Source organism: Trichosurus vulpecula, chromosome 1 (assembly GCF_011100635.1).
Source record: "Trichosurus vulpecula isolate mTriVul1 chromosome 1, mTriVul1.pri, whole genome shotgun sequence".
Lineage (NCBI taxonomy): Eukaryota > Metazoa > Chordata > Mammalia > Diprotodontia > Phalangeridae > Trichosurus > Trichosurus vulpecula.
In genome coordinates, this window is record NC_050573.1 from 431,639,103 (window position 1) to 431,664,765 (window position 25,663).

At 38.8% G+C, this 25,663-nt stretch overlaps 3 protein-coding genes across 7 annotated transcripts in view; 2 read left to right on the top strand and 1 right to left on the bottom strand.

Moving 5' to 3' along the window:
- The window catches only part of TRIM23 (tripartite motif containing 23), a 65,740-nt gene extending 64,989 nt beyond the window's left edge, over positions 1-751 (bottom strand). Inside the window, exon 1 of one of the 2 annotated variants that reach the window (XM_036762069.1) lies at positions 373-751. In XM_036762069.1, coding sequence (XP_036617964.1) covers positions 373-516 — 144 coding nt within the window. In that variant the 5' untranslated portion in view covers positions 517-751. The remainder of the gene's footprint in view (positions 1-372) is intronic. The other variant, XM_036762076.1, reaches the window with a different exon arrangement.
- TRAPPC13 (trafficking protein particle complex 13) overlaps positions 585-25,663 on the top strand; it is a 39,652-nt gene continuing 14,573 nt past the window's right edge. For 2 of the 4 annotated variants that reach the window (XM_036762087.1, XM_036762095.1), the window contains exons 1-6: positions 1,211-1,292; positions 12,387-12,455; positions 13,651-13,750; positions 18,893-18,977; positions 23,170-23,297; positions 24,908-24,980. In XM_036762087.1, coding sequence (XP_036617982.1) covers positions 1,247-1,292; positions 12,387-12,455; positions 13,651-13,750; positions 18,893-18,977; positions 23,170-23,297; positions 24,908-24,980 — 501 coding nt within the window. In that variant the 5' untranslated portion in view covers positions 1,211-1,246. Of the gene's footprint in view, positions 1,293-12,386; positions 12,456-13,650; positions 13,751-18,892; positions 18,978-23,169; positions 23,298-24,907; positions 24,981-25,663 lie in introns of all 4 variants that reach the window. The other 2 variants (XM_036762103.1, XM_036762110.1) reach the window with 2 other exon arrangements.
- Positions 1,200-5,813, top strand: SHLD3 (shieldin complex subunit 3). Its single transcript, XM_036762136.1, has 2 exons — positions 1,200-1,292; positions 4,815-5,813. The coding sequence occupies exon 2, from the start codon at positions 4,975-4,977 to the stop codon at positions 5,725-5,727; it is 753 nt and encodes a 250-aa protein (XP_036618031.1). The 5' UTR covers positions 1,200-1,292; positions 4,815-4,974; the 3' UTR covers positions 5,728-5,813.

Here is a 25,663-nt window from a genome sequence, read left to right on the forward strand (position 1 = left end):
GAAGAGCCTCCACCAAATGCTTTTTCCGAAATAAAGTGCAAGAAAATTCACTGATGAGGGCCCCGGTGAGGGGGGCGGGGAGCTAGTCACTGTCCAGTGCAGCCCAAGGATACAGGGACGGGGAGGGAGAGGGGAAGAAGGGGTGGGGGAGGGAAAGAAGACAGGCCAGGGAAGGCGGCTGCAGGGCTCTCCGGAGTGCCCCCGGCACCGGAGGCTGCGGGGAAAGGGGACTAAGAGCAGCCCCTCGGGGCCACAGCGACCCCCAGGCCCTGCCCGGGGCGACCCCGGAGCGGCCCGCCGCCGCCTAAGGGGAGGGGGGCGGAACGATGACGACAACGGGGGCAAAAAAGACCGGGGCCGACGGCGTCTCACCTTCACGGCGGCGGGGCCCCGGGCGCCGTGCTTGCTGCTCTCGATGCCGGCTCCAGGCTTGTTTACAACCAGGGCCGCCATCGCAGCAGCGCCGCTGCCGCAGCCAACGGAGGGGCGGGAAAAGATCCGCCTCCACTTACGCATCGGGCTGCCCAGGCGCAACGAGCCTGCCACGAGAGGCTAGGGGGGCGAGGGCCGCGAAGCGCAGCTCCGCCCAACCCGCCTGGGCGGGGGAACGACACACTGGGGCGTTGTGGCGGCGTGGCTCTGCGCGTGCGCACATTGGACACTAAAGGACTTGAACAAGGACCCGAGGGGTCCCCGGCCTGGGCCTGAAGCTGAGCTTGTTTTTCCTTAGAACCTATCTTGCTTAGGTCCCAGGATGCAGCGCGGCGCGGAATAGACTACAAATCCCGGCATGCTGTTTGCTTCTTTAACGCTTTGGAATCCTGGCTTTCTGGCCAGCTTAGTGATACCACACTGCCGAGCTGTCGCCAACCAGTGTTTGCAAACCGCTCTTTGCAAAATTATACGGTTTAGTGGTGGGTGGGGAGGAGAATGTGGATGGAGGAAGCCGTTGGATTTGTGTGTGGCTTTTCGGACTGGTAGCGTACGACAACCAGGGATATGTTTCCCCACATTCGATTAGAGGATGATTGTGGGTTTTGGTGGAACCAAACCGCGGAGCTCGCGTCGGGGATGAAGGAGGAGGGGTTGGAAGTTACGTTAGGTGTGGCCTGTAGAAGACAACGAGATTGACACGTGATTCTCCTTCCTCCAGCCTTCATGTTTTCTTCCGGTGGGGGTGGGGCGGAGCGTTGCTTATTGAACCTCGCCAGCTTCCGTTGCCGGTAGCTCTAAGGTTCGGGTGGAGATGGAGGTGAACCCACCAAAGCAGGAGCATTTACTGGCGCTAAAAGGTAAAATTAAAAAAAAAATATTGCCGAGACCTATCTTAGACATCATGCATCCTCCCCTCCCTCCTTCCTTTCCGTCCTCTGGATCCCTTTTGCCGCCATCGCGGCGAGCGAGGCTGGCTCCCGTTGGCCCTTAGGGTGGCCTGGAGCTCGACTCTTCTGCTCTGTCCGGTGGATCAGGGGCCAGCCTGACACCCATCTAGGCCATTGCTATGCCAGGGATCCTGGTGTCCCGCCTGCCCCCGCCGGAGCCAGAGCCCGGGAAGCCTCCGGTGGCTGGGAGAAGAGTGTTCCCTCCTTTCTCATTCATTGGGCGGCTTTGCGGGAAGTTTTCAATGTTCCTCGGTAAAAATTTATTAGCCACTTGGTGTTATTGAAAGTCCCTACTCTTGAGGATAAAAGTGCTCATAGTTACAAAATAAATCCCAAATTTATTTCAGACTCATTAAATTTATTAGATTATAATACATGGAGTGTTAAGTGTGACCGAAACGGAGGACTTTAAAAAATCTTAGGACTTAAAATGCCTTCTCAAAACACAAATTTTTAGTTATTTATAAACTATTTTTGCTAAGAATGAAACACTAGCAAATTTTAAGTTGTGTAGATAATTGTTGTAGAGAGCTTTGTGGAAATAGAAACTGCCCCCAAAAAGTTGATATATACTCTTTGGGAATTGATTTTCTCTTTGGAAGACCAAAAAGAAAGCATTTTAATCAGGATGACCCTTATAGATCTGTTTTATCGATCTCCCAATTCTACATACAAGTCGAAATTTAGTATGTGGTGTTAATTTCTTTTCGGCAGAGCATGCATTTTATATTGTAGTGTGATCACTTTTATCGAACCACACTTTCTTCTTGGCACCATTTTTTGAGGTAGTGTAATTTTGATTAGTCTGTACAAAAACTGTGAAGCATTGATGGACAAATATCGCAATCCAGCCTGTAACTCTGCAACAGTCCTGGCTCTAACCATTCACAGTCGTAGATCTAGGATTTGAAAAGACCCTAGAAACCATCTAGTCCATCCCCGTCATTTAAGATAGACGTAGTTTTTGTATCTGTCTGGCTTTAAGGAAGGGAACAGTATCTTCCCAATTCATTCCCTTACTAGCCTTTATGGGTGGAGACTGCACAGCTACTAAATATTCTTTGCAAATTAACTTTTTTATCAAACATGATTAAATCTGTAGATCGAAGAGATATATTCTGTGATTTGTCCAATTCTTTTGTTTCTGCCTCAGAGACTTGGAAAAATTTTGACAAATCATAGTCAGTTTTGACACCCCTGAGCAGCTCAGGAAAAAGTTATGGAAGAGTACATTGCAGTTTACAAATTGGTGAATTTTCTTTAACAAACTAAATTAAATGTCATTTTAGTTTTCTTATTTGCATTTTATTAAAGATAATGTTGGAGGTATATTCTGATAAAATATATACATGCATACACATAGTCTTTCTCTCTCCCCCTTCTCTCCATCTTCCCCTCTCCATTCTTCCTCTCTTTTCCCCTGTCCCCACCAAAACAAGTCAAATAACAGGAAACAAAGCAGCACCTTTTACTAGTACAGTGTTACCCAAGAAATTTTTGTCTCTGTGTCATAGAACTGCAAATGTTCAAGAAAAAATATAATCTCTCAATTCTTGAATATTTTATCCCATATTCAAATATATAATAATTTTTGCATTTCACAGCCTTAGGTATTTGAAAGTTTTAGGGAGACAATTTCATGGGCTGTCAAAAATTGAATTGATATAAATGGATCCAAAGCATAAATCATTTTACTAATGTAAATTCAGTAACTGGTTCTTCTGGCCACATTACTAGTTGATTCAAATGAAGCCTGAGGCTTTGTGATACAAGCCTTATTTAAGAAATTGTCATATGTAGTATAGTTAGTAGTATCCCAATACCTCTCTGTTGGACAGGTTACCATAAGGTTCTTCTAGCTCCATCCTTCTGTATAGAATTGTGAATCTGGCTGTACCATGGTCCTACCAACCAGAACACCCTACCTTGTAAGCTGTAAGAGCTATATTTAGAGATTTGACTTGTGGCTGTTGGGTACTTCATGGCTCTAAAAAGAGAGAATCCTATATCCCGATTCCGGACTGGATATTTTGACAACTATATTTCATTGTAATTGGTTTCCTTTGTAATTCTTCACATTTTATTTTTTAAGAAATATTATTTTGGGGGCAACTAGGTGGCACAGTGAGTAGAGCACCGGCCCTGGAGTCAGAAGGACCTGAGTTCAAATGCGGTCTCAGACACTTGACACACTTACTAGCTGTGTGACCTTGGGCAAGTCACTTAACCCCAATTGCCCTGCCTTCCCCCTCTAAGAAAAAAAAAAAAGAAGTATTATTTTGAGAAGGGGTCCATAGGTTTCACCAACTTGCCAATGCAGATATTGACAGAAAATATTTTGAATTCCTGGTTTAGAGTAATTAACCAAGCTACCTGGTGAAAGTTCTATAATAAAACTATTAAAAGGTTCCAACCTGGTTAAAACATGTTGTCCAAAGTGCTTATATCTAGTGCTTAATGTTTGTTTCTGAGAATGGGACAAATATATTTGACAAAAATTATGAAAAAACTAATATTTGTTTAGAGGCACCTATGTGGATAGAGCACTGGGCCTAGACAGGAAGACCTGGGTTCAAATCTGGCCTCAGACCCTTACTAGCTGTGTAACCCTGGACAATTCACTTAACCTCTGTTTGCCTTCAACCCCTGGAGAAGAAAATGGCAGACTACTCCAGTATCTTTGCCAAGAAAACCCCATGGACTATATGGGCCACAAAGAGTCGGACATGAGTAAACAACATTTGTTTAAATCCATTTTTACATTTAAAGTATAAAAATATTCTTGCAAATAAAAGTTACAGTGCAGTCTCCATTTTTCTTTCTTTTGATGTGAGTCTCTTAAACTTTGTAAATGTTAACCATATTTTTCTTTAGATCCACGTGAGACTAGTATTTAGGAATCACAAATTTTTTTGTCTGAATTATAATTTTAAAACAACTGCATAAGAACATTTTACTGTGTACAATATTTAACACAATAGTATGCAGAATCTCATAAGATTAGAAAGCTTGAGGACTTCATAGTTCATTTTTAAAATTAAAAAAAATTAATTTACTCCTCATTTTCTCAATGTTTAAGACTACACAGCTAATACAGAGGAATGCTTTGATTAAAATACCAGGAATTCTGATTCTTATATCAGAGTTTTTTACTGCAGTGGAATGTAGTCATTTGGATGTAGCAGAGTCCTATTTGAATTTTTGCTTTAGCTCCAGAAAACATAAAACTAAATTTCTAAGAAGTTTTTTTATTTAAAATTTTACATGTCATTTTAAAGAAGTTTTCCCAGCTTTTTAAAACTTAAAATTACCAGTAGCTGCACTAGCAAAATATGAAATACACTAGTTCATTTTTATCCTACCTATTTATGTATGACCTGTCTTAGTAGAGATACCCAGTGTATCTTATTCTTTGTAATACTTCTACTTTAGGTCCTGTTTCTTCCTTCTCATCAGTGCAGAATGTGGAAAGAAAGACAAGAAAGTCTTATAACTATGAATTTAAGTTCTAGCGCTGAGGATCTTGACCAAGAAATGTTGTGTCCCCATTATTAGTATCTGGACTTGTTCAAAGTATCTGGCCTTGTACAGAATGAGTACAGAGGTAGTATTATACTATCGACCACGTGAAAGTGACCCTACACGATTATACAAAGTTGCAGAAGAAGCTATTAATGAATTTCCTACTCGTCCACTATTGAGATTTATACCTTGGTTTCCAAATGATATACTAAAACTTCCCCTCAAACCTAAAAGAGAACCGCCGATTATTTCTGGTGAGGCAGCTAAAGAAGCGGATCCGTGTTTTACCATTTCAGAACATCACAGGAAAGCTCAGAATTATGATTGTACAGTGGGCCTTCTGGAGTTTCAACCAAATTTGGAAAAGACGAAGTGTTTAACCCGGGCACAAACATTGGATGAACAGATTAGTTATGGACATCCAGATGAACAAACCAAAAAAGCAAAACGGCAGTTGAAAAGGTCTTGGAGTGTTTCAGTTTCCAGGAATTTTACAGAAAAAGTTTTGCCTTTATCTAAAGAATTACAACAGAGTTTAGAAAAATTAAAGCTACATTCATTGTATAGAGCAAGATGGACAATAGAACATTCTGTTTTTAACAACCAAACTCTCGAAGATATTTGGATAAAACTGAATCGACTTATCAGGCATAATGAACTTCCATTTTGTAATGCTACAATCCAGAGACATGTGAGCCAAATATGGGTATTCTGTGACATTTTGCACTGTGAATATGTATGTAATCTCCTTAAAGGAAGATTAGGTCTTAAGGGGAGAATGAATTTATTTGTACATAAATATGGAGTGATTTTTAGTATGTAATAGAAATGAATTTTTTTTTTGCAGAGAATTAAATTTGGGTTCTCTGTGAGGAATGCAGTGAAATATAGGTGATAAATAAATCTTGCAATTTATTTTTAACTTTAGTGCAAAGTGTTTTCTATTAAATTGTGGTTCTTTACCTTTGTGGTTTATAAATGTCAGTACATCATATAGGAAATAATTTCATCATGTGCCTAGATAAGAGTACAAATTTTTTTTTATAAGTTAAGTCTATATAAGTCTATGATATAAACATATCAGTGAAGTCAAGAACTCTGGACTCTAGTGAATAACTGACAGATAAAAGGGAGTCTAATTCATTTTCCCTTTATTTCTATTTTGAAATCCTCCAGGGCCTAATTTATCTTTCCAGGGCCCCTGAATGTCAAAATTAAATTCAGAAAGAAAGTATTCTTTATGACTCTTCAGATGATTAGACTCAAGTATATATACCAGGTAGCGTGGAGCAATGGATAAGAGCTAGCCTTGAAACCAGGAAAATATGAGTTCAAAGTCCTTCCCTCTTCTTAACTTGCCTATTGTTCCAGAAGGTACCTCTATCTTCCCTGTCACCTGGGCTTGAAACCTCAGTGTTATCTTTATCTCCTCACTTTGACTTAAGCCACATATCAAGTCCACTGCCAAATCTTGGCATTTCTTTGTTCACCATATCTCCCCTATATGTCCCCATTTCTCCACTTGTCCAGCTACCATTTAGTGCAAACCCTAATCATCTCTCCCTTGGACCTCTGGAATAGCCTAACAAGTTGCCCTGCCTCAAATCCTTTCCCCACTTCAATACATCTTCCACTCAGCTACCAGGATCTTTCTAAAGTTCGCCTGACTGTCAGTCCTCAGCGCAGTAAGCTCCAGTGGCTTTCTGTTGCCTCAAAGATCAAATATAAAGTCCTCTGACATTTAAGATTCTTCATGACCTTCCCCCTTCCCACTTTTCTAGGCTTTTTAATACCTTCCTCCCCATGTACACCTTTGACAATACAGCAGCATTGGCCTACTTGGCTTGTTCCTCACGTGATACACTCCATCTCCTGTCTCTGCTGAAGTGCACTACAAAGTAGACTATATTTCCAATGTATGTCCGATATTGACGTGCTTTTCTTTATCCTTGAATTGTTTTTTACTAACTTTATTCAGCAACAACCCTATCAAGTTCCTACTCTGCAAATCACTGTGTTAAGTACTGGGGGAAATGGAGAGATTTTGAAATATATACTCAACTCATTGAAATAAAACCCCAGTTCATGCGGTATTCTGATTAATCCAAATTTAATCATTTGTACTTGTCATTATACACATGGCAAATATGGTCTTAATATCCTAGAATCCCCAAAATGTTTTTTCTGATGAGAGATCTTTTAAGCTACTAAATTACATACCATCCCATATACCCTTCTTTCAAAGAAGTATTTTTAGTTTGAAAATAAAGAAAATGTACAATCACCAACCCTCAGCAAGATAGTTTTGGTTTTTATCATTTATATGAGAAATTGTGTTTTCAAATTGATTTTTTTTCTCATGAAACAGCAGAATCAGGTTTTCAGGAAAAATTCAATTCTGTGTCTTGTAGGACTTTTTTGGACTTTTATAAACAGTATAGGAAGCAAAATGATGAAAGAATGCTAGATTTTGGTGTAAGAGAACTAAAGTTATTGCCTGTGTGACCTAAGGCATATTTTAACCTCTCTGGCCCTTGGTTTTCTTATCTGTAAACTGAGAGACTTAAACTAGATGACCTCTAAGACCCCCACCTACTCTAAATCTGATACAATGATACTATGATACTATTCACTGTCATAATTTGAACCTACAGGCAAATGAGTAGATGTAAATTCTTGCATAATATTGTTTGTATATTGCCTATATGAAGCTAAAGTAGAGAAGATGATTTTTTTCCTGCAGCTTATTTTTTTAATATTTTTATTTCATTAAATATTTCCCAATTACATGTAAAAAAATTTAACATTTAATTTTCAAAATTTTGAGCTCCAAATTCTCTCCCACCTCTCTCTTTCCCACCCCTTCAGAAGTTAGGCAGTATGACATATATGAAGTCATGTAAAACATTTCTATATCAGCCATGTTGCAAAAGGAACCACATACATACACAGAAAAATAAAGTTTAAAAAGTATGCTTCAATCCCTGCAGCTTGTTTTTATTATTTGAGGGGAGGTGAGAAACTAAGTGACACCCTCCCTTAACCCAAATCAAAGTAATTGGATTATGCCTCTAGCTTTGCAAGATTCCAACCTTCACACCACCATGTACAAGTACATACTATTAGTAGTAATCTAGGACAGTAGGTTGTGGTGGGTAGTAAATAAAGTTGACTGGTACTTTATATAACCCTATTCATGTAATAAATCCCACTACAATTTTCCAGAGAAAAGCTTTCAAGGATACAATTGATAAAGATTTTTACCTAATTCTTATTCAGATTTAGGTAAATAGTTGGGGAGCACACAATATGATTTGCAAAAGCAGTATTATTATTGTGCCAACCCAGTACTCTATGGAACTTGGCTATATTTAATCTTACTAACCTCACTGTTAGTAGCAGATTAGGACATATATAATCACAACGTTAGTAACCTTTTGTATAAAATGACTGAAGAACTTTCTCTTAGAATGTTCTTATGTCACTGTATCAATACTAGAGAAAAAAGCAAATTCAAAATTTTTAACATTTCTTGTTTTTCTGAAGATTTTTTTTCTAAGCTTTTTAATCTGGCTTTGAAATTAGACCTGAAGTGGCTATCCAATGGCAATGTGTCTCTTTCTCCTCCTTTGATATGGACAGATGTTCCTGCATTATTTAGGATTTCAGGCATAAGGGAATATGTGAGTAAATAGATTCCTAATACAGTGTAATCTATTTTGGGGGAATAAGACTAACAACTGCTTTTTATTAAACATTTTAGTCAAATTTTAAAAATGTTACCTGGAGGGGCACCTAGGTGGCACAATAAGTAGACCTTGGAGTCAGGAGGACCTGAGTTCAAGACACTTGACACACTTAGTAGCTGTGTGACCTTGGGCAAGTCATTTAACCCCAATTGCCCTGCCTTCCCCCCTCCAAAAAAAATCTAAAAAATGATAACTGGCATTTATGGGCTTTAAGGTTTACAAAATACTTTATCTCTACACAATAGCTTCCTAAAATGACCCCATTTTACAGATGAGGAAACTGAGGTTCTAGGAGGTTTAGTGACATGAGCATTCTTCCCACTGTAATATTCTGTTTTAAAGCATGTTATTGTTCTGCCGTAAGGGTACGGACTGATCCACAAATGACATCACAAAATCCTTGACTCAGAAGGGTACCTAAGGGGTTATTTAGTTTAACCTCTATCTGAAAAGTAGTTTGACAACTGACCATCCTACTCCCATGTGCAGGCCTCTGTAGATGGGGACCTTACTCCTTCCTGAGGCAACTCATTCCCCTTTTGGACAGATCTAATCATTAGGTATTATTTCTCCAGTCCATTATTCTACCCAGCTGAAATGTCTTTGGCTTGTTACTGTCATCCAAGAGTTCATGATTCATTCTTTAAGAATTAGTTTTTGAGGGGGCGGAGCCAAGATGATGGCTTGACAGCAAGGACTAGCTTAAGCTCTCTGCCAAATCCCTCCAAACACCTGTAAAAAATGGCTCTGAACAAATTCTAGAGCTGTGGAACCCACAAAATAGCAGAGGGAAGCAGGTCTCCAGCCCAGGACAGCCTGGATGGTTGCTGGGAAGGTTCTATCACACCGTGCTGGGAGCAGAGCACAGCTGAATGTGGGCTGCACCAGGACAGACCAGACCAGGAGTCAGGTGGCCAGAGCAGGACTTAGGGCCATGAAACACTGAGCTGTGGCAGTTACCAGACTTCTCAACCCACAAACGCCAAAGACCACAGAGCAGGTTAGTGGGAAAACTGCTAAATTGGGGTGAAAGCAGTCTGGCCCCTGCCCTGGGGGAGGTGGGAGGTGGTGCAGGCCGTGGCGACAACAGCAGCAGGAAACTTCAGTGCCTGCTTCTAGAGCTCCAGCGTCAGCTGCTTCCAGAGTCCCTGGCTCACACAGTGAGAGGAATCAAGTAGATCAGAGCGGGAGTGCAAGGAGAGCTCTGCTGGTGCAGAGTCAGCTTTGCCCTGCTTGGATCTGGGTTGCTATCCTGGTTGGCAGTTCTTGGGGGACAAGGAGCGCTGCTGTGGCAGAGTTTGCTGTGTAGAAGTAGCTCTGAAAACAGCAGCACAGCCCCTAAAGCTTAGGATAAAGCACTTGCCATTCTGAAGCCAGTCATACCCTGACAAAAACCTCAAGGGTCAAGTAGTTGGCTGGGAACATGTCCAGGCTGCGAAAACGTACTCAGACTATTACGTCTTTTCTTGGTGACAAAGAAGACCAAAACATACAGCCAGAAGAAGTCAACAAAGTCAAAGGGCCCACATCAAAAGCCTCTAAGAAAAATATGAATTGGTCTCAGGCCATGGAAGAGCTCAAAAAGGACTTGGAAAGGCAAGTAAGGGAAGTAAAGGAAAAATTGGGAAGAGAAATGAGAGTGATGCAAAAAAAAATCATGAAAAACAAGTCAATGACTTGCTAAAGGAGACCCAAAGAAATACTGAAGAAAATAACACCTTAAAAAATAGACTAACCCAAATGGCAAAAGAGCTCCAAAAAGCCAATGAGGAGAAGAATGCCTTGAAAGGCAGAATTAGCCAAATGGAAAAGGAGGTCTAAAAGACCACTGAAGAAAATACCACCTTAAAAATTAGATTAGAGCAAGTGGGAGCTAGTGACTTAATGAGAAATCAAGATATAAAACAAAACCAAAGGAATGAAAAAATGGAAGACAATGTGAAATATCTCATTGGAAAAACCACTGACCTGGAGAATAGATCCAGGAGAGATAATTTAAAAATTATTGGACTACTTGAAAGCCATGATCAAAAAAAGAGCCTAGACATCATCTTTCAAGAAATTATCAAGGAAAACTTCCCTGATATTCTACAACCAGAGGGTAAAATAGAAACTGAAAGAATCCACTGATTGCCTCTTGAATGAGATCCTAAAAAGAAAACTCCTAGGAATGTTGTCTCCAAATCCCAGAGTTCCCAGGTCAAGGAGAAAATACTATAAGCAGCCAGAAAGAAACAATTTGGGTATTGTGGAAACACAATCAGGATAATACAAGATCTAGCAGCTTCTACATTAAGGGATAAAAGGGCTTGGAATATGATATTCTGGAGGTCAGAAGAGTTAGGATTAAAACCAAGAATCACCTACCCAGCAAAACGGAGTATAATGCTCCAAGGCAACATATGGATTTTCAGTAAAATAGAGGACTTTTAAGCTTTCTCAATGAAAAGACCAGAGCTGAATAGAAAATCTGATTTTCAAATACAAGAATCAAGAGAAGAATAAAAAGGTAAACAAGAAAGAGAAATCATAAGGGATTTACTAAAGTTGAACTGTATTGTTTACATTCCTACAAGGAAAGATGCTGTTTGTAATTCATGAGACTTTTCTCAGTATTAGGGTAGTTGAAGGGAATGTGTGTGTGTGTGTGTGTGTGTGTGTGTGTGTGTGTGTGTGTATAAATAATATATGTATATATATGTATTATATATATATACACACAGAGGGCACAGGGATGATATCTAAAAAATAACATAAAAAGGGGTGAGAGGAATATATTGAGAGAGAGAAAAGGGGGAGAGAGAAGGGAGTAAATTATCTCACATAAAAGTGGTAAGAAAAAGCAGTCTTGTTGAAAGGGAAGAGCAGGCAGGTAAGGGGGAATGAGTGAATCTTACTCATCGGATTTGACCTGAGGAGGGAATAACATACACACTCAATCGGGTATCTTACCCCACGGGAAAGCAGGGGGAAGGGGATAAGAAAGGGGGGATGATGGAAGGGAGGGCAGATCAGGGGAGGAGGCAGTCAAAAGCAAACGCTTTTGAAAAGGGACAGGGTCAAGGGAGAAAATTGAGTAAAGGGGGACAGGATAGGATGGAGGGAAATATAGTTAGTCTTTCACAACATGATTATTGTGGAAGTGTTTTGCATATTGATACACGTGTGGCTTATGTTGAATTGCTTGCCTTCTTAGGGAAGGTGGGTGGGGAGGGAAGAGGGGAGAGAATTTGAAACTCAAAGTTCTAAAAGTGGATGCTCAAAAAAAAAAAGTTGTTTTTGCATGCAACTGGGAAATAAGACATATAGGCAATGGGGTATAGAAATATATCTTGCCCTACAAGAAGGTAAAGGGAAAGGGGATTGGGGGCATGGGGAGTGGGGTGACAGAAGGGAGGGCTGACCGGGAAACAGAGCAATCAGAATATATGCCATATTGGAATGGGGGAGGAGGGTAGAAATGAGGAGAAAATTTGTAACTCAAAATCCTGTGGAAATCAATGTTGAAAACTAAATTATTAAATAATATTAATAATTCATTAAATAATATTCAATAAAATGTTAAACAATATTCAATAAAATTCATAAATTATTAAATAATAACATGAAGAATTAGTTTTCACTAGATCAGGTCTGAGGTTAAACATCAGTCACGTTACTCGGAAATATTAAACCAAGTTGTTTATGACATTGTCAATTTTTCTTCTTTTTTTTTGGCTTTCTAAATTTACAGTGATGAGATTGACCAAGCCTACTTTATTCACAAATATTCCAGTAACATGTGAAGATAGAGACTTACCAGGTATGCCACAGGATATTTATGCATGTTACTGTATGCTGTCTGTACCTAAAGAAATTGGCATTTATGGTTTTTGTGCTTGAATATTCACTGAAACATTATAAACCCAAGTTCTGTGTTAATTGCCTAGACCCCAGCTGCTGCCTCATCCTCAACAGATCCTAGGGCTGACCTGGAGGTGACCTGAATTTTAGTTTAAGTGTGTATATATGCACGTTTTGTAATAGTTAAATAATAAACCTATTTCTCTTCAAGTATTCCAAATTAAAGGCTTTTCAGGAATTTAAACTAGAGCTTTCCATTTTTTGGCACCATTGAGTTTACTATACTATGTCATAAACATATGATACTCTGCATTAGAAATGCCTTCATTTAGAAAAATGTCCAGCCTCTAAGTACAGAGCTTTTAAAAAAAATGTATTAACTGACAAGAACTGCAAGAAAAACTGGAAAACAAGTTGGTAGAAATTAATCTACTATCCTACACCACGTACCACAATAAAGCTCTGTGTACATACTAAACCTAAATAAAAGGTTATAACATAAAGACAATTTTTTTAAAAAATGTATTGATATCAAAGATTAGAAATTAGAATGTTGTAAATATAGATTTTGGGAGGAAATTATCATTTTATTTTTTCTAATCCTGTAATGATCTTTGCTTCCAGTCCATTTTGACAAATTCAAGACATTTAATCCAGAATACATTTGTAACCAGATTTATTTTTACATACCAACTCTCTAAAAATCTGTAGTTGTATGTAAGTGTTAGTGCCAAATCAGGGAATGGCCTGATATAATGCTCATATGTAAATAGAGTTCAAGGTAGTGGTAGCAGAGTAACATGAATCTTAAATCTGAATATGATTATATTATATTTTCAGTAGAAAAGAGTGTCATATTTTTTAGTTTGAATAATAGCATATCATACCTGAAGCCTTCATAGATCAGCTAGGCTAAACCTCTTATTTTGCGGATAAGAAAATTGAGGCCTGAAATGTACATGACTTATCTGTTGTCACATATGGAAAGTAATTTCTCCTAGAGAGTATTCAGGTCTCTCTCTCATGAGTAATATTTAAAGGTATGAAAAACACATTTATAAATTTCCTATCAAAGATTATCTTGCCTTAGTCGCATCTTTGAATTAAATTTGTACATACAGCAGGTATTAGAAGTTTGTTTTATATTGCTACAGGAGATCTCTTTAATCAGCTCATGAAAGATGATCCTTCTACTGTAAATGGTGCAGAAACTTTGATGCTTGGAGAAATGTTGACTTTGCCTCAGAACTTTGGGTAAGAGTTAAATTTTCAGATAAAGTATATAAGGATCCCTAGTTTGTGAGGTTTGCCAACTATTCTGCTACTCTTGCTTCCCTGCCCTAGTAAGTACTACTAACCTAGCATCTTTTAGGACTGAATTGTTAACAGATTTCTACCCCAAAGATTCACCAGTATGCATTCACCAGTACCCACCTATAATTTAGGACCCAGGATAGTTAACCAAGTGAAAACTCTACTCTGTAGACTCTGTGGCACTGTGAAAGCTAAAAGCAATAATTATCAAGCTAGTTAAATATGGTCTTGGTCTGAAAGAAACTCACATTTATAGGAAGGATTTACATTAAAATAAATAGCATTCTAATGTGGTATATAGCATATGCCAAAGAAAGGGTAGAGAAAAGTGCTATGGGCAGATCAGAACACATTAAAAATACTTTTGGTCTGGGAAATATTTTGCAGCATTAATTTAGATTTATAGAATATGATCATGAGGTGGTACCTCTGAATATATGGAAATACAATTTTTTTTAAATGTGTCATTTCATTTGTTGTAGATAGTACTTACCCTCATATCATGTACAACACCTCTATAACTTAATAAATAGTCTTCATGAATAACCCATGGTTTCCAAAATCTATCTCTTTATGGGACCAGCCTTTAAAGATGAGCCTCACTAAACTTATCTAGGCTGGCCCTGAGACAGCAAACATACAGTGTAGCCCTGACGCTATATCAGAGCCTTTCCTGCTTCATAGAACCTTGCTAAAGATTTATTGTGCTCGGGGCAGCTAGGTGGTGCTGTGAGTAGAGCACCAGCCCTGTAGTCAGGAGGACCTGAGTTCAAATCCAGCCTTAGACACTTGACACACTTACTAGCTGTGTGACCTTGGGCAAGTCACTTAACCCCAATTGCCCTGCCTTTCCCCCTCAAAAAAAAACATTTATTGTGCTCAAAGAGCCTTCCAGAATCCAGAGTCACAGCCATACTATCACCAATTGCCCTTTGGACATCACAAACTAGATATCATATAGGCATCTTTAACTCAACATGTACAAAACAGGTTATTATCTTTTCCCCAAAACCTTCCCTTCTTCCTAACTTTCCTTTTACTGTCAAAGTCACCATCAGTCACCAAGGCTTACCGTGTCAGGGTCACTTCATCTCTTCCCTCACATTCATCCCACATATCCAGTGTTTTGTAAAATCTGGTCATTTCTACCTTTAGATGTCTTCTATACATTCCCTTCTCCCTGCTTAGACAGCTTCACTGAAGATGAGGCCCTCGTCACACACGTCACGTCACATCTCATCTAGACTATTTCAGTAGCCTTCTAATCGGTTTCCCTGCCTGATTGGCCTCCCTTATTCCCTCCCCTGACCAATTCATCCTCCACTCAGCTGCTAAAATGATTCTCCTAAAGTGCAGGTCTGACCATCTCACCTCCTCAGCAAACTCCAGTGGCTTCCCTTTGCTTCTAGGATCAAATGTAAAGTCCAGTGCTTGGTTTTTAAAAGACCTCTACCATCTAGGTAGCTCTTTTCTACTTTTCTAGTCTTCAGCGACAAATCGTGTCAACTAGCATTTATTAAGCGCCTACTACTGTCTGCCAGACACTGCTCAACATTGAGGGTACAAAGAAAAGCAAAGAACAGCCTCTGCTCTAAAGGATCTCGCATTCTAATAGTAGAAGCAGCATGTACAAAACTGTATACAAATGGAGATAATCTCAAGGAAAGCACCATCATTAAGGAGGAATAGGAAAGGCTTCCTGCAGAGGGTGAGATTTTTGCAGAGACTTGAAGCCAGGAGGCAGAAGGGAGGCATGGAGACAGCCAGTGAAAATGCTTGGAGTCAGGATCTCGGACGTCATATGCAAAGAACAACAAAGAGGCCATTATCTCTGCACTGCAGAGTACATGGAAAGGGGGGGGAACAGTTAGGTAGGAAGAGGACAGGATTTGAAGGGCTTTAAGAGCTAAACAGAGGGTTTTATTTTTGATCATGAAGATAATAGAGAGCCACTGGAGCAGACTGACAAGAGAGGTGACATGGTTAGACTTGGGCTTTAGGAAAATCAATTCAGCAGCCACATGGATGGACTGCAGTGGGGGGAGACTTAAGGCAAGGAGACTAGCCAGAAATCTCTTGCAGTAGACCTGGTATGAAATAATGAAGGCCTATTCCAGGGTTGTGGCCTTTGTCAGAGGAGAAAAGTGGGAGACATATGGGACAGATGTTGTGAAGGTAGGATTTGGCAACAGATTGGGGAATGAGAGAGTGTGAGGAATTGAGGATAAAACCAAGGTTGCAAAGATGGCTGAATGAGGATGGTGGTGCCCTCAACAGTAATAGGAAAGTTAGGAAGAGGGGAGGGTTCCAGCAGAAAGATAATGAGTTGAGTTTTGGACATGTTTAGTTTAAGCTGTCTGTGATAATGTCCAATAGGCAGTTTTAGATTTGCAGTCAGAAAAGAGGTTAGAGCTTGGCAAAAGGATCTGAAGAATCATCAGAGTACAGATGATCATTGAATCCATGGGAGCTGATGAGGTTGCCAAACTGAAATAGTCTACGGGGAGAAGAAAAGACCTTTATATTTGTCATTTAACTTTGGAGGAGAGTGCTGGGACCAGTTCAAACCAAATGGACTATTAAATTTTTAGTGCGAGGATTTCACTTTAGTAATCAGGGCTTAATTTATTGTTTTGTTGATTGTCAAGACTTAATAACATGACGGAGAAAATGTTAATATAACATAAATTTAAAAGTGTGTCATGCTCATTTTTCCCCCAGACAGTTGGTTGTCAAACAATTTACCAGCATATCATCGCGAGAGAGCAGTTTCAGATGAACAATGAGCTAAGAAGCCAGGCTATAAAGAGTTAAGAGTGTGAGGGGAAAGGAATTGGAATCACTAATTGTAGGACTTTTCAGGTAGTTTAGCCACAAAAAGAAGGAGAAACAGGGCAATAGCTAGCTAGAATGAATGGCCCAAGTGGGCCATTTTTGAGCACAGGAGAAACATGGTCATGATTGTAGACAATAGGGAAATAGCCAGTACACAAAGATAAGTGAGACACTTGGATTGATAGAGAGGGTAATCTACTGGAGAAGATGAGATGGAATAGGATCAAAGGTACATGTAGAGGGGTTTGTCTTAGCAAGGAGAAAGGTCCCCTCTATATGTGAGACAGGGGTGAAGGAGGAGATAGAGGCAGGAGGCATCTAAGTGATGTGAGATAAGGAGAGTGGATGAAAAGCTCCTAGCCAGTGGCCTCAATGTTTTCAGTGAAATATGAGCCAGGGTTCTCATTCGAGAGGGTGAGGGAAGGGGGAGCCATGGGAGCTTCAAGGAGGGATGAAAAAGTTTGGAAAGTCTGTGTTGAGTGGATTAGGGTGATGTAGAAGGACTACCTCACAGCAGTGAGGGCCCAGTTGAGATTATGTAACATAAATTTGTTGTGGATCCAGTCAGTGTAGTTTCACGATTTTCTTCAGCTCTGTTTAACAGCACTTGAGTAGGAGTGAAGGCAGAAGTGGCTAGAGTAATCCAAGGTTGAAGCCTGGTGGGACAAGCTCTTTGATAAGATGAGGGGGCAAAGGACTTGAGAGAAGAGGTCAGCGTAGGATTGAAATGGTTCCCTCAGGTCAAGGTGGGGAAGGGAAGAGAGTATAGGCAGCGCAGTGGGGATGGCCTGGAAGAGAACTGAAGGCATGAAGGTCATAGCACAAAGAACCGGGCTTGAGGTTGCAAAGGCAGGAGAGGAGAATTTCAGCATTCATGAACTTGGAGTTTATGACCCTCTACATATTCTGTGATTCATTTACACTGGCCTGCTTGATGTTCCTTATGGGAGAGATGACCTCTCACTTCTGGGCATTTACATGGATTGACTCCTGTACTTGGAATGTTCCCCCAGTTTACCTCCAAATCCTGGCTTCCCTGGCTTCTTTCAAGACTCAGCTTACATCCCACCTTTTGAAGGAAGCCTTTATGGGGCCCTCATGTTGTTAGTCCCTTTGTTCTGAGACTTGCTTCCATTTACACTGTAGATATTTTGTGTGTTCATAATTATTTACAAGTTGTCTCTCTCATTAAAATGTAAACTTTTGGGGAGCAGGTACCAGGTTTTTGCCCCCATCACTTAGCACAGTACCTGGCACATGGTAAGTAGTGCTTAATAGATGTTTACTGACCGATTTTATGATGACATAGTTTAAAACTGTGATGAAGTCTCAGGATGGGATTATTAGTGGTAGACTTGGATTTATATTCAAGCAAAAATAAAAGCTTATAAAGAACAAAACCAGTTTTATATTCACTGGACAGAAATTTACTCAAGAATTAAGTGAAGAAAAGTAAAAATGCATATGTTGCCCTGAAGGTCAGTAACTTAGTAGAGGCATAAAATCATTTCAAAAACAGAAAACTTCATGTCTCTGACCCTTTCAGGCATAAGTCACAGGACAGTTGGCAGGGATCTGATTTCAGTTACTGCCGTTGTGGCTAGAGGGAAGGGTAACTCTGTATATCAGTGTATTGCCAAGGCAGTATTCACAGCGGTTGCTATTACTGTGAATATGCCGGTATGGTTCTGAATCGCAAAATGTAACAGATTCTCCATATAGAAGACAGAAGCAAAACATTTGTTCAGACACCAGAAAGCCAAATCCCAACCCCAGTAAACCAAATCTATCACAGCAACAAAGAGGTTAATACACATTATCACTACAGAGAGCAACTCCATCCCAAAGCCTTCCCACAGACAGTCACAATCCTAGCAGTACTGCTCTAACTGCTCTGACCACTTCCTACCCCACCTTTCCTGCTCCACTCATTCAACAAGCTCCTCCCACCACATGTGACTTAGGCTTCCATGTGACTTAAGCAGATCACATGGGCCTATTAATGGATGGGAAAATCTTCAAATTAAGCAAAAATACATTATCAATACAATCAGCAAAGGGCCAAACTATGCACTACTTCATAGATTAACTCAATATTTTAAATGGCACCAGGACATAAATGAGTGCAGGAGCAGTGTTGTTTGTGGCCAGCATCCCTCAGTGAAGGTTTCACAACTCCTTGTGGTGATGTTCTTATAGTTTGGCTGAAGCACTTTACTTCCTAAATTATGATTTTCCTTTGGACAGAAACATATTTTTGGGAGAAACCTTTTCCAGTTATATCAGTGTTCACAATGATAGCAACCAGATTGTAAAGGATATATTGGTAAAGGTAAGTAGCATTTTGATTCCGAATGTTTTTGAGTAAAAGTATATTTTCCTGTCTTTTCACCTGTTTTCTTTGTTATAAGTATGCTTTAGAAATCTCAACATAACACCAGTCCTAAAAAAAAGTTAGGGATTGATTCATAGAGGAAGCTTCTAGAGGACTCTGTGCCACAGTAGAAGATGTGCTGGTCTGGGGACTGGGAGACCGCGGTTTGAGCCCCGATTCTGCCTCTAACTAGCTGGGTAACCTTGGCAAGTAGCCTAATCTCTCTGCCCTCAATTTTTTCTCTGAAAAGCGAGCGGGTTGGACAAGGTGATCTATAAGGTTTCTTTGTAGTTCTGGGGGTCTAGGTATTTGGAAGTAGGACTTAATCTGGACTTTAAAGGAAGGATTGGACTTAGGTAAGTAGATGAGAAGAAAGAGGGCATTCCAAAAAAGTAGGAGGAAAGTTGCAGCAGTCCCTTTGATGCCTTGAGTTCTCCCTCACCCCGCCACCGTCCCCCCACCCCGGTCTCTTTCCTGTTCTGCTGACTGAGAATTGGGCCTCAGAAAGTTGTAGCTCAGACAGGAATTTAGGGACTAACTCCAGTCCATTATCTCTAAACCGTCTTTTATTCCAGACCTCCAGCCCACCGCAAGCCATCCCTGAATCCTTCGTATTAAAATAAAAACACCAGCCGAGGAACCTCATCTTCCTACGTACACAGAAGGAAAATAATGATAGTCATAGAAGGTTAGAGATGGAAGCAGCCATAGAGATCAAATAGTCTGATTCTTCATTTTACAGATGCAGAAACTGAGGCCTGGAAAGAATCCTCATTATGACTCATCCAAGGTCACACAGCTAGCAGAGCTAGGTCTCAACCTAAGTCTGCCAATGTATAATCTAATGTTCATTCTACAATTTGCAGTTATCCTGCACCAGCTATGACATGCCTTCTATAGGTTAGTGTCTGCTGCCCCAACCCAAAAACAGGACATGTAAAATTTAACCAATTAAGGTGCCAGATACTACGCTGGACACCAAGGATACAAATACAGTGAGTGAAACAATCCTTAATGGCAAGGACTTGCTGCCAAGTACCCAGGTAGAAGGGTTAGGCGTAGGGTATAGTTTTTGTAACAATCTATTCAGTTAAGGCACCCAAATTTCTGAAATAACCCGTACTAGTTTAAATACTTAGCACTGGATAGGGCTCTGAGGAACATGCACTGCTCCATGATCTGACTAGGCAGTGCTTCTAACCGTGCCTCAGTAGCCCTTAGAAAGATTAGGTGCAAAGGGATTATGGCAACAATTGGTGGAGAGGGATGTGAACAGGCTGCCACTGATGCAGTTATGGGGTGTAACATATTGGAGAGCCTAGGAAAGAACAGCACAGGTATGGCTGGGTTTGAAATTTGATAAGTTCCAGCCTCCTTCCCCCTCAAGTTCACTTCTCAACAGAAATCGGAACGTCACAAAGGAAAACCAGTTTGTATGTTTGGGAAAGGCAAGGAGGAAGGAAGATCATAGGTGAAAAATTCCTTTTAGTAAAATGAAGTGGTCATTACCTTGAACAATCAAGAAGGAGATCCTTTGGACATGCTGCTTGGTATCAGACCTGGGGGCACAAAGGGAGGAACCTTTCAAATTCTAGGAAGGGATCTTTTCCCTTGTCTATGCCTTCTTTAATTCACAAACAAAAGAAGAGGGAGGAGATGGGCAGAGGAGATGGATGGTTAGGTTGGTTTGTAGATTAATGATAAATGATAGGTCATCTGGAAGAGAGAGAGAGACAAAGAGAGATGCTTGTTTTCATCCTGGATATTATTAAATAAAATTTTCCTGATTCATGTCTACAATGAAAATTAATTTTTGTTGTTATTAATATTCATTAATATTAATATTCATTAAGGCCCTGCAGAACCATGAAGTGGCTTTAAAATTCTCAAAGAAAGACTAAATGATGTTCATAATGTTATGATATAATTGTATTTTAATTCTCTTAAAATGAATAAATCATATACATGTAAAAAAAGAAATATTAGATGCGAGGCACATTGTTTTCTGGAGGTGGACACATATGAAAACACATTATGAGACAGGATATATCAGGACTTCATTCTATAGGCGTTGGAGAACCAGAAGCTACTGGCAAAGAGGATAATGTGTACAAAGTAATATTTTAAGAAAAGTCATTTTGTCAGCAGTTGTGTTTGGAGCAGGAAGGGGCCATCAAGGAAATAATTAAACTATCTCAGGAGTGAGGAAATAATCTCTCATACTTAAAACATTATTTCAAAGTGGTTTATTATCTACTATCTCATAATACAGGAAAATATAGAATAGATCAATGGAGTAGAATAAATATTCCAGACATCTAATCAAATGTATACAAAAGATGAGAGTTTCATAAATCCTTAGAAAATAATAACTGAGGGAAGGATTCATTATTTAACTTGAAAAGTTGGTTGGATTTGAACCCACATTTTATATCATCTACCCAAGTAAAGTCCAGCTGGATAAAAGACTTAAACCTTTAAAAACTATGGAAAATATGGAAGAAAATTGAATAAAGTAGCTCATCTGTGGAGGGCAAATGAACTTCTTTGAATTCAGTACTTGAAGGAAATTAGTAGGGGCAAGATTGATGTGCTTGACTACATTAAAAAATTTCTGTATAACAACAGAAAACAAATTTGAAAAAGTATTTACACCAAAGAGGCCAGTAAAAGAACTGGATGACTAAAATATATACAAATCTGTTAAAAAGTCACAGTGATAACTTACATTTCATAGTTGATAAGGCAATCTAGCAATATCCTATAAAAATTATCCTTCCCCTCCCCCCCCAAAATCCTTTGACCAAGTAATTCAGTTGTTGGGAGTGTAAGGGTTATCAAAAAAGAGCTAGCTGTTCAAAAATTTTCACAGCAGTAGTATATGAAATGGTGAGAAAAAATTTTACCAGGCACAACCTAAGTACCCAACAATAGGAGAATAGTTAAATGGCACTACATTAATGTAGTGAAATATTGTAATGCAATTAAGACTGAGTAATGAGAACTGCAAAAAAAAATATGGAAAGATTTTTATGTAATAATTCAGAGCAAAAAAAAAAAAGCAAACCCAGAAGAAAAGAACCCATACTAATTAAGACCAATTGAGTAAAACCAATTGAGAATGAATGGACTCTGATGGAGACTTAGAGGGAGAAATTTAAAACATGTTGATACTTTGTGTTAAAATTGATTAATTTGAATGTTAATAAGTACTTAGTAAGTTTGTTGGTTCTGATATTTAGTATTACATTTCTAAAACATTTAATTCATTTTTTAAAAAACTAGCACTACTTTTTATTTCAAATTAAATAAGATGTATATGTACAGCATCGTACAAACCCGAGAGTACTATGTAAATTTCAGCTATTATTATTTTTTTTGAAAATTCTTATTGTGTCCCAAGGACACAATAGTAATCAAGTATAAATAAATCAGGAACATAAAATCAGGATTTCCTTCAATACAGTTTTGTTTACTTTAAAGTATAGTTAGACTACATTTATAGCCTCATGATCATTTCCTTTTCTTTTTTTTTCCTATTTCCCTCCATAATATAATACCTCTCCTTCAACCCAGCTGACTTACTCCCCATTCCCAAAAACATAGTCATGTCCCATCCTTTATTTTTGGTTGTTCTGCCCGTCTCCTACCCATCCACATCCTACTCAGCCTTGAGGAGAAAATTTGAAAACTTTCCCTCACCACCTTTGCCAAAATTTCCCTTTTCTCTCTTTTCTGAAGTCGTATCACACCTTTGCCTCTGATTCATTTGGTAATTATTGATCTGAGACTTCTCTTGGATTCCTCTCTTCATCTGATATTTACATCTTTTGTTTTTTTTAACATGTTCAAGCCTTAGCTTCTTGCACTGGATGGTGAACCAAGGCCAGGGATTGTCATCTCTGCTACTTGACTCTGTTACATACCATAATGCCAAGAGATAAATATAAGTGTTTAGATATAAAGGATTTTTCTTTAAAATAATTGAAAAATCTATAATGAAGAAATCTAGGCCTTGCTATGCTGGCTTTGACTTCATATGTTTATAAGCAGTGTCCTGTTTTAAAATGTCTGTTCTTAATCATTTTTAGAAGTTGAAATTCTCCTAAAGTTGTACATTGTCTTCTAAAGTATTTCTTCCTCTTTAAAGGCTGATCTCCAAACAAGTTCTCAACGTTTAAATCTTTCAGCTTCCAATGCTACAGTTGCAGAACTTAAATCCGATTGTTGTATTGATGATGTCATCCATCATGAAGTGAAAGAAATTGGAACACATATGTAAGGAACATTTAAACAATCATTATCTATATACATATATATATAAACATATATATATAAAAATACATATACATATTTTACATGTATGTGTGTATGTGTGTGTATATCGTTGTTTGAAATACTTTCTTATAAAACTTTTTGCCTTATGTGCCTAAAAAGCACTTTCTTTGTAATCACTTGCAAATCTAGCAAAAAACTGCCTCAAGAGACAATCTGAATTGTAGCAAGGTACAAATATATGTTTTGAGCAAGTGTGATCTTGTGAAGGATGCAAATAAGAATCAGAAAATTCCTGCCCTCATGAAGCCTGTAGTCTAGGCCTATAACCAACATTTTAAAATTGTAATCATTAATATTTAAATCATTCCTGAGGAACACTAAGAAAATGTGCAGTAGGAACTTCATAAGCTATATAGCCAAAACAACCTTCCCTAAAGACCCTGAGCACCCTACTGCGTCCTCTTGAGCAGCTCTTATAGAAGAAGCAAAAACCTTCCACACATTTTTGAGATGCTAATTCTGGGGTGGGGAACCTGCAGCCTGAAAGCCATGTGTGGCCTTCTAGGTCCTTGGGTGTGGCCTTTTGACTGAGTCCAAGTTTTACAGAACAAAAGAGAATTTGTTCTATGAAGTTTGGATTCAGTCAGAGGGCCACACTTGAGGACCTAGAGGGTCACATGTGGCCTCAAGGCCGCAGGTTCCTTACCCTTATGCCAATCGCTAAATACCCTGTTAGCTTTGAAATTAACTCACTGTTGTGTTCAGTTCTTCATAGAGGTAATACCAATTTGAAGCAGAGATGTATGAAAACACTTAATACAGATCTTTTGAAAGCTTTGTAGAATGCTAGTTACCACTATGCATGACTGTTACCTTTAAATAGACATATATTAAAGTCTCATCTAAACACATAAAACCTCTAAACACAAGTGTGAAACCAAACAGAAGTGAATTCTAAAAGCCACTTTGCTCTATGACCTTTGCCTCTTTTGTGTTTGTGTGTGTAAATAAACATTTTTTTTGCTCTGAGGCAAAAGTCTAATTATTAATGTTAGTCTTTTTTTAAAAAATTCTGTCCCTTTAGATTAGGTTAGAAATTTGACTAAACATTGTCAGAATTCTTTTTAATGTTTTAACTGTTAACTAAAGCATGGCAGTTACAACTATTTTCAGAGTCTTTTTGTACCTAACTTTTCTAATGACACACTGATGTCTTACTCTACAAAATAAGGGGCTGGAAGGGGGATTTAGGAGATGGTGTATGGAGAGCAGCATCTCATCTTACTGAACAAAAAATTCTTGTGTGAAATAAAATCCTGATTGCTGAAGTATGAGATATTTGCTGTATTACCTTAGACAAGTCACTCACCTACCTGTCTAAGCCTTTTTTCTTACCTATAAAATGAATAAATTGAGTAGCATCTAAGCTACCGTCATTCTTTGATGTTGGCTCCTGTAGGCCAAGAGAATTGGAGATTTTACAATGGGTATCACAAACCATGTTTAGGATAGAAGTGTTGCATCTCCTCTCTGCATTTTAGAAGTGATATTGAGAACCACACAGTTGGAACTGGTTCAGAATTATTGAAGCAAGCATCTGTCTATTTCAGCTTGGTGTGTGCGGTCAGCTACACTACTCAGAGTGGGGAAAAGATGTACTTTAGGAAATTCTTCAAATTTCAGGTATTTCATTTAATTAAGATAAGCTCTATAGCTATAAGATGCAGTTGCTTACTTATTTCATACTGAAGACCCCATTACTCTGCTTTGAATACAGATATGTTCAAAACAAAGTGAATGACTTTCAGGCCTATTCAGAGCTGTAAAGGAAATAGGTTTAAATTAAGCTGAATAAAAACAGAATAGCATGAGCAATATTTTTATAGTGAAACTTCCAAAATTTTCACCCAAAGGCAGTGTTCTTGATTGCATATTCATTACAATTGTGGACACTATGGACTATAGCATAAAGAATGATCCAGGCCAGATGAGTTGAATTTAACATGTTATATGATTTTTCTGTTTTTAATTTCTAGAAAACCATTTTAAAGTGCAGACATTTTTCAGTTCCGGTAATGTTTCTGGAGGCCTGACCATAAGAGGAAAATTAACTCATTAGGAAAGATATTTGCTCTTACTTTGCTAAAGCATCACCTGGACAAATATATACAAATATATAGCCTTTTGGCTATAGAGAGGTGAAATTATGTCCTTTTAACAGTATGTACTTGGGATTTTCCTTTCCAAGCATCTTGAGAACCTTTTTTATTTAAAAATTTAAAGAGTTTTAAAAATATTTTATACTTAGAGATTCATGATTAAATTTTATACTATAACAGCATTCTTTGAAGTGCAAAAAAGACAAA

Bases quoted from the DNA above. Each gene is read 5' to 3' on its own strand.
- SHLD3 (XM_036762136.1), top strand. From the start codon at position 4,975: ATGAGTACAGAGGTAGTATTATACTATCGACCACGTGAAAGTGACCCT.